General features: G+C 42.2%; 1 protein-coding gene across 2 annotated transcripts in view; it reads left to right on the plus strand.

The window, feature by feature from the left end:
• The window catches only part of KCNMB4 (potassium calcium-activated channel subfamily M regulatory beta subunit 4), a 63,579-nt gene that overhangs the window by 22,709 nt on the left and 31,631 nt on the right, over nucleotides 1-9,239 (plus strand). For both annotated transcript variants that reach the window (XM_007106600.3, XM_055085209.1), the window contains exon 2: nucleotides 473-600. In XM_007106600.3, the coding sequence (XP_007106662.1) occupies nucleotides 473-600 (128 nt within the window). The remainder of the gene's footprint in view (nucleotides 1-472; nucleotides 601-9,239) is intronic.

Genomic DNA, 9,239 nt, shown 5'->3' on the forward strand with positions numbered 1-9,239 from the left:
AGCCTGTGCTCCGCAACGGGAGAGGCCACAAAAGGGGAGGGCCCCGGTACCCCAAAAAAAAAAAAAAAAAAAAAAAAAAAGTGGAAGAAGAAAATAGCAAGGTCTATTAGAGATTGCGGATAAAAATTAAGTTTTGTGTTACCTCCCTTTGTTGATTGGCAGGCCCTCAAAGACAGAGTGTATTACGCTTTAAATTCACTAATAAATTGTAACTAATTGTTTATAAAGTATCTTTATACTGTAATGTCTGAAAGTTATTTTTGGCTGTATTTTTGTTATCGGAATACTTTCTGTAATTGTGCCAAATTCAAAACTTGAAATATAGTTTCGGAATTTCAATTTGGTTAAATTAAAAATTAAGTAGGTCAGAATTAGATTTACCATCAGCATAATGCCATCTGTCTATTAAAAAGGACTATATTTCAATATTCTATGGAATAATAGGTTTACTTTCTGTGTTCTGTTTTGTTAGTGCTCCTATATCCCTCCCTGTAAGAGAGAAAATCAGAAGAACTTGGAAAGTGTCATGAATTGGCAACAGTACTGGAAAGATGAGATTGGTTCCCAGCCATTTACTTGCTATTTTAATCAATTTCAAAGGTAAGCCAATATTTACATGTGCATATTAAAGTTGTTTGTACCCTCTGTAGTTTATTATATTAGTAAATCATAGAGTGGGCTCATTTGGAAAAATATACAACATGGAGATAGTCTCAACTCTTTCTAGCATGTAGTTAGGGAAGCCCCTTCTTATTCTACAGGTTGGGTGGCATGTAAAGAATCTGCCAGCCAAAAAAAAGAGAGAACCTGTATCATAGAGTTTACCCTCTGGATACACTAAGAAAGTGCCTTTAGGTAAGAATATTGTATACTAGGAATGTTCCCTGAGAATTATAGATTAATGCACACAAACTGAACAATGTGCAGATTTATCAGTATTTGGGCTACATCAAATCTTATCTTTCTTTTTCCTTTCTGTTCTGACCAAGTATCCATAAAATGAGTTCACAGCATTATAATTTTACTTGTCTTAGAGAGGACTCAAGTTATGCCATTATAGCAATGAATACTTCAGTTCCCAACCAGATTAACCATAGTAATTTGTTCATCAAACATTTATTGCATATTGAGTATTCTCAACTCCTTGCTGTACATCTCCACTTGGGTGTTCCAAAGTTAGGTCAGACTTTCTCTTCCTCCCATAGTTCCCTCTCTTAGTGAATGACACTTGTCCCCTCATTTGCAGAGTCCAGAAACTTTGAGTAATTCTTAACTCATTTTCTCCTTTACACTCTATAAACTATATTCACCATCCTGTTGATTTTACCCCTATATTAACTCTTCTCTACCTTCCTTCTGCCACTGATTTAGTTCAGATTCATATTATTTCTCAGCCCTATTAACACAATAGTCTTCTAACCAGTCCTTCTACCTCTGCCCTGCATCCCCCTCCAAGACATTCTCCACGTTGCTGCCAAGGCGATCTTTCTAGAACATGAGTCTGATTAGGTTACTCCTCATAGTTTTCAGAGTAAAGTCCAAACATCTTGGCATGGCCTATGTATCGGGTATCTGTTGTTGTGTAACAATCCACCCCAAATCTAGTGGCCTACTGCGACAGTGATTTATTATTTCTTAGATCCTGGGGGTTGGCTGGGAAGTTCATTTGCTAGTTCTTCACATGATGGCTGGACTAGCTGCATGGTCCACGATGGCATGGACCCTCCCTCACATGCCCAGCACTTGGTGCTGGCTCAGCTGAGGCACCTCCGTTCTCCACCTGGCCTCTCATCTGCCAGCAGGCTAGATTGCCTTCCTTCCAATATGGCAGCCTCAGGACAGCGTTTAAAGAGAGCCAGGCCTTGGCTCTGGAACTCACATCACATCCCTTTTGACATGTTCTATTGGCAGAGGCAAGTCATGAAGCCAGCCAGATTCATGGGGTATTGAAATAGACTCTGCTTCTTGATAGAAGAAGTGGCAATGGTTTTGTGGCCATATTTAATCTAGTTCACAGCATACAGACCTCCTCAAGTTCTTGCCCCAGACTCCCTCCTCTCCAGCTTCATCTCCATACTCATATTATTTGCAATAGCCATTCTGAACGATAGGAAGTTCCAAGAATATCTTATACTTTTATATCCATCCCTATTTATTTGCTTCTTCTGCTTCTTGACTGCCTTGTTGAAGACTCTCCTCTGATTATCACCTTCTCTGGACTGCTTTCCTTGATCTTCAAGTTTGGTTTATTTGTATATCAGTTAGGATACCATCTGCTGCAGGTCAACAGAAAACTGACTCAAAATAGCATAAACAGTTAGGAAATTTATTATTTCACACATCCAAAAATGCAAGGTGGACCGATAGTAGGGTAGTTTGATACAATGACTTGACAGTGTCATCAAGAATGCCGCTCCTTTCTATATCTCAGTTTTACCTCCCAGTGGCTCCCCTCATGGATACAGTATGGTTGCTGTGATTCCAGATGTCACAGCCAGGCACAGCAGTGTCCAAAGGCAGAAAGAAACCTATCTCTCCTGGTATATTTTTCTTAAGATTAGGAAACCTTTTCCCAACTTCCCACAGCCAGCATCCCCTCAGGTGTCCTTGCCTACACCTAAACCAATGACAAGAAAGAGCAATTAGAATCTACCTCTGAGATGGGGATAAGGCAATGTCTCCTAAATCATGTGGACAAGGGTTGTACAGAAGGGGGCAGAATTTGTGGAACAACCAAAAGTGCCAGCTATAAGGTATATCTCCCATGTTGTGTATAGAGCTCTTTCTCAGAGGTTTACAACTCTCACTATCGTAACTACCAGAAGAGCTTTTAAAAAAACGCATCACAGACCAATTAAATTAGAATTTTTGGTGGTTGAACCTAGGCATTAGCATTTTTTTAAATTGATTAAAAAATTGATTCCAGGAATTCTAATATACGACCAGGATCGAGAGCCACTGCTCTATCCTCTCACCTGTCACCCTCTACTGGAATTGTTTGTATGCCCATCTTCCCAACCAGACTGTCTACTGGTTAATGGTGTGGGCTATATCTTCTTTGGCTTTGGATCCCTAGCACTTCGCACAGTGCCTGGTTCTCAGTTTAAAAATGTTTGGTGGGGCTTCCCTGGTGGCGCAGTGGTTGGGAATCCGCCTGCCAATGAGGGGATACGGGTTTGTGCCCCGGTCCAGGAAGATCCCACATGCCGCGGAGCAGCTGGGCCCGTGAGCCATGGCCGCTGAGTCTGTGCGTCCGGAACCTGTGCTCCGCAACGGGAGAGGCCACAGCAGTGAGAGGCCGGCGTACCGCAAAAAAAAAAAAAAAAAAAACCGGGGTACCGCAAAAAAAAAAAAAAAAAAGTTTGGTGAATGAATGTATCAATGAATGCAATGTGTCAGAATAATAAGGCAGGTTCTTTGCTTCCAAGGAATTAGACTTTATTGGGGGAAACAGATGCTTGTGCAAATATAAGTATGACTTCATCATCTAGAAATGAAAGGGAGTAAGACCTTGAGGATAGGGTGGCTGCGATAAAGAAACCAAGCTTGACAATGTAAGGTACATTAGGTAATAGGTTATATAATAAGGAGTGGTGAATCTGTAAGCTGGAAAGGTAGCTTGGGGTTAGATTTCTAAAGGGTCAAAAATGCCAAACTAAGGAGATGGTCTTTGTCATATGGGCCATGAAAATTTGTGAAAAGTTTTTTTTTTTGAACCAAAGACTGACATGAGTAGATCTCTGATTTAGAAAGTAATTGGTGTGAGAGTTGAATGTGTATTGGAGAGGAGAGATGGGCTAAAGGCAGGAGCTCCAGCTCAGAGATGGGAGGAAGTAAGGAGAGTACTGAGTGAAAAACATAACATTTTTGAGTGGCTACCATGGGCCAACCATTGTGAATAACATTTTGGTTAGATCACCAAATTTCTTATAATAGTTCTGAATTCTGGCCCCACTTGACAAGTGAGAAAACTGAGTCTTAAAGACTCCATCTGAAGTCTTTAAGTGAAAAAACCCAGAATCCAGCTAGTCTGATTCCCAAAGCTCCTTCTATTAACCATCTTCTTGTCCTGTTAAAGCAGTTTGAGGGCCTAGACGAGAGTAGAGGTAATGGAAGCAGCTCACGGAGGGGTACATCAGAAAGACATCTGGCATTACAATCACCGGAACTTGATGACTACGTGATGAGGAAAAGGGCGGTACCACATTTGACTGAGTGTGAGGAGAGTCTAGCTCTGACTTGAATTTGAGGGTCTCGTAAGGTATCCAAAAGAAAGAGGTAAAAGTACAGACTTTTAGTTCAGGATCAAGAGGTCAGGGTCAGTGTTATATATGAATCTGGGAATCACTGGCACACAAGCTGTAGCTGAAGCAAGGAGAAAGAATGCATACTGGAGTGAGGAGAGAAATGTTGACAGAATCGTGGGATCCTCTGTGTTGACGGTATGAGGGGAAGAGATGGAGAAAGAGTGGCCAGATGTGGAGAGGAAAGTGAAAAGACTTGGAAGGGGAGTGTTTTAAGGGGAAAGGGGTAATCAAGACAGACTACTGAGAAGTCATCAGCTGTGGCGATTAGGAGCGTGTGAGTGATCTTTGTGAACACGGTTTAGGTACTGTCTTAAAGCACAGGGTTTGAAATCATTTTGTATTAGCCTGAGGTGAGACTGTGAAGGCTTTACGAAGTGCAGACTCCTTTTTCAAGAAGTTTGCCATGACTGGAAAAAGAATCTGGGGGAGGAGATGTGTAACTGAGAGGGAAACAGGAATGGTTACAGAGAAATGAGACAGGTATGGACTAAAACTGCTGAGGAAGAAGGAAACATTGACTACAGATAGTAAATAAGGCAAAAAGGGAACACGCCCTGAAGAAAACAAGGTAAGATGAAATAAAAAGGTTAAGTGGGGATATGTTTTTCTGTGAGGTGGCAGCACAGCAACGGGAAATAGTCACCAGCAGTCAAGACAGTTTGATACTGAACCCACCACTGTCTGAACCAGGTGAGCCTTTAAGCTTCCAAGCGCTGGACCAGAAGCTGGTTTCCGAGCATCCATGACCTTAGCTTGCAGGTGGAAGCAGACAGGTGCCCCCTCCCAAGGGCTGTCCTGCCCAGCTGCTGGTCATCTTCTTAACTTCCCCTCACTCCCCACTCAGGCACCGAGTTTTCTAAAGGCTGGCAACCCCATTTGGCCTCCTGTTAGGGCGTGAACTCTGACTACCTTCAGAGCCCAACCAAGCAGGACCATTCCCTGGAATAGTGAGAACTCTCTGAAAAGAGCTCACCCTGCATGATGTATCAATTGTATTAACTTTAGTAGCAGTACATTTAAGCCCTCCATTCCTCCTTCAGAACGGATACCCATTCCTTATCCATCATCTGGCAGTCCCATTGTCAGACTGTCGGGGAGTAGATAGAAGTGGGGGTGGTCTGTCACAACTCAGAAGCACTCAAGACATAATTTTTAAGTGACTTTGGGAAAACAGAACTTTGGAGTTTTGGCTCTTTTACTGTGACATTTGCAAGAGGAAACAAGAATGCTGGTTGTAGGTGTGAAAAATGGCAGCTCCTTGGTGCCATCTACTCTTAGTACACTTTTTACTACTGCTAAATATGAAATAAAAATAGACTTACTGTAGAGACTCCCAGATGCTCTTGATCAGATGAACTTTATATTTAAAGTAACCTTTCGATTTCACTCAAATTCGGGAAATTAGGGAGAAGAGGTACCAAGAAGTTTCCATTTTCAAGAAAAGGTGTTATTTTAAAAATCTAAGACAAAGATGATTAAAGTCTTAGCTTTCCATTGTTGAAGCCTTATTTAGGTGAGATATACTCAGGAATAGAATCTGCGGTGGCCAGAGCAGCCAGCAGCAGCCATGCCTGCCATGGCAGGACAGTCCCCATGCAGTCGCTTCCTCCTCCTGCACCCAAGAAGGACAAGGAACACCAGGGAGGTGCTGCTGGGGTGACGTCACGCCCAGGGCTCAGCGGAAGCTGTCCCGGGCTGCCTCCATTCATGATCTTCCTCTACAACCTTTCGGCTCGTTGTCTCCTTCAACCTTGAGGCTCACAATCTCTATACAATGTGTAGATTTTTATTTTACACTTTTTGCTAAGGTCACACTTTAGGTAAGGTCACACTTACCCTCCCTATACGATTTTTTTCTCTTCTTAGCCTTTTCTTGGCTTATCCTTTCTCAGCAAAACCTGAGTGATGCCCCCTTACCAAGTTTGTTTTGAAAGCCCCATTCCATTGCTAGAAAGTGTCTCTGTAGTCTCAGTCTGTCCATACAATTCTCCTCCCTCATCTTTGCCTTCACCAGCTTCCCCTTGAAGAGGGCGTGTCCCTGGAAAATGATTACTCATTCCTTAATTCCCTTTGGATCCAAGGACAAGGAAGAGTGATCGGTCTTTATTTTTTGAACTTTTCCTCTTATGGAGAGCGTCGTGTTTTTCTATACAGGTCTGCTTTTTAATACTTTATTTTATCGTCCTGAGTGGATAATAGTTCACAGAGGGCACAGAGCAGGCTTACACACACACACACACACACACACACACACACACACACACACACACCTTCAAATGAACCAATCCAGTCACACCACCTGTGAGGTCTTGAATTCATTCCCTTGGTTGAGGCCCTCACTGTTTTTCATCTAGATAGTTGAAGTGACCCTCAACTGGTCTTTTAGGCTTGGCCTTTCTCTCATCCATCACCTACACTACACTAGGTTTCGTTGTACTTTATTTAAGTCTATATTTGATTTTGTCACAATCCTTGATTACATTTTTCTGCCTTCTTATTGTTCATTGGATAAAGACTATGCCCTTCCAATTCTAGGTGCAACTTCTGCTGTTTAATCATGTGTCCGTCAGGTGAAAAAAAGAAACAAACCAGATGTGATCCATGCCTTCATGGAGCTTACAGTCTGTCCTCATACCATTACACAGATAATTACAAAGTGGGGTAAATGCTATGAAGGAAAAGCCAGCGGTGCTGCTATGAGATATTATAACAAGGTGGGGAATTTTGAAGGCCTGTATGAGTAAATCATAATTACGTAGAGACCAGAAGATGGTCAAGAGTTAGCTAGGTGAAAAGTGAGGGGAACAGTATTTCAGAATGAGACACCACCATGTGCAAACGTTCTGAGGCAAGAAAGAGGTTGGTGAGTTTTAGGAACTGAAAGGCCCATGTGACGGAGGAGCTGTAAGAGACAAGGAGAGTGGTGAGTGTTGACTCTGGAGAGAGTAGGCAGGGTTTACATTTCTCTTAAACTCAGTGAGCAGCCAGTGATGGGGAGTGGTGACATGACCTGATTTAAATGTTTTCAGTTTTATATCAGCTGCTCCAGTCACCTCAGATTACTATGTGTTTCTCATGCACATCCATGCCTTTGCCCTGTCTCCTCTTCCTTCACCTTTTCCCACTTCTAGGAATTAGCACACTATGGTGGTTCTAGAAGGAATGCTGGAACTAGCCACTTTCTAGCATGGGTGGTCTTGGGTATGTTACTCTGACCTACTTGTGCCTCCATTCCCTTTGTAGAGGGAGAAATAATAAGGTTATTGTGAGGTTATCAATGAGATGACATGTGCCTACCCATACTAATTCCTATAAAAGTTTTTGCTATTATTTTTTATTACTCTTTTTTTAAACATCTTTATTGAAGTATAATTGCTGTACATTGTTGTGTTAGTTTCTGCTGTATAGCAAAGTGAATCAGCTATACATATACATACATCCCCACATCTCCTTCCTCTTATGTCTCCCTCCCACCCTCCCTATTCCACCCCTCTAGGTGGTCACAAAGCACCGATCTGATCTCCCTGTGCTATGCAGCTGCTTCGCACTAGCTATCTAATTTACATTTGGTAGTGTATATATGTCCATGCCACTCTCTCACTTCGTCCCAGCTTACCCTTCCCCCTCTCCCTGTCCTCAAGTCCATTCCCTACGTCTGCGTCTTTATTTCTGTCCTACCCCTAGGTTCATCAAACCATTTTTTCTTTTTTTTTCTTAATTCCATATATATGTGTTAGCATACGGTATTTGTTTTTCTCTTTCTGACTTACTTCACTCTGTATGACAGACTCTAGGTCCATCCACCTCACTACAAATAACTCAGTTTCATTTCTTTTTATGGCTGAGTAATATTCCATTGTATATATGTGCCACATCTTCTTTATCCATTCATCTGTTGATGGACACTTAGGTTGCTTCCATGTCCTGGCTATTGTAAATAGAGCTGCAATGAACATTTTGGTACATGACTCTTTTGGAATTATGGTTTTCTCAGGGTATATGCCCAGTAGTGGGATTGCTATTTTGGAGATTAATCCTTTGTCAGTTGCTTCATTTGGAATTATTTTCTCCCATTCTGAGGGTTGTCTTTTCGCCTTATGTTTTCCTTTGCTGTGCAAAAGCTTTTAAGTTTCATTGGGTCCCATTTGTTTATTTTTGGTTTTGTTTTTTTGTTTTATTTGTTTTATTTCCATTTCTCTAGGAGATGGGTCAAAAAGGATCTTGCTGTGATTTATGTCATAGAGTGTTCTGCCTATGTTTTCCTTTAAGAGTTTTATAGTGTCTGGCCTTACATTTAGGTCTTTAATCCATTTTGAGTTTATTTTTGTGTATGGTATTAGGGAGTGTACTAATTTCATTCTTTTCCATGTAGCTGTCCCGTGGAACAGGGACACCACTTATTTTTTTTAATTTTTATTTTTTTTGCGGTACACGGGCGTCTCACTGCCGCGGCCCCTTCCGCTGTGGAGCACAGGCTCTGGACGTGCAGGCCCAGCGGCCTAGGCCCACGGGCCCAGCCACCCCGTGGCATGCGGGACCCCCCTGGACCGGGGCACGAACCCATGTCCCCCGCACCAGCAGGCAGACTCTCAACCACTGCGCCACCAGGGAAGCCCTCCCAACACCACTTATTGAAGAGGCTGTCTTTTCTCCATTGTATATTTTTGCCTCCTTTATCAAAGATAGAGTGACCATATGTGCGTGGGTTTATCTCTGGGCTTTCTGTCCTGTTCCATTGATCTGTATTTCTGTTTTTCTGCCAGTACCATACTGTCTGGATTCCTGTAGCTTTGTAATATAGTCTGAAATCAGGGAGCCTGATTCCTCCAGCTCCGTTTTTCTTTCTCAAGATTGCTTTGGCTATTCAGGGTCTTTTGTGTTTCCATACAAATTGTGAAATTTTTTGTTCTAGTTCTGTGAAAAATGCCACTG

This window comes from Physeter macrocephalus, chromosome 6, assembly GCF_002837175.3.
Source record: "Physeter macrocephalus isolate SW-GA chromosome 6, ASM283717v5, whole genome shotgun sequence".
Taxonomy (NCBI): domain Eukaryota; kingdom Metazoa; phylum Chordata; class Mammalia; order Artiodactyla; family Physeteridae; genus Physeter; species Physeter macrocephalus.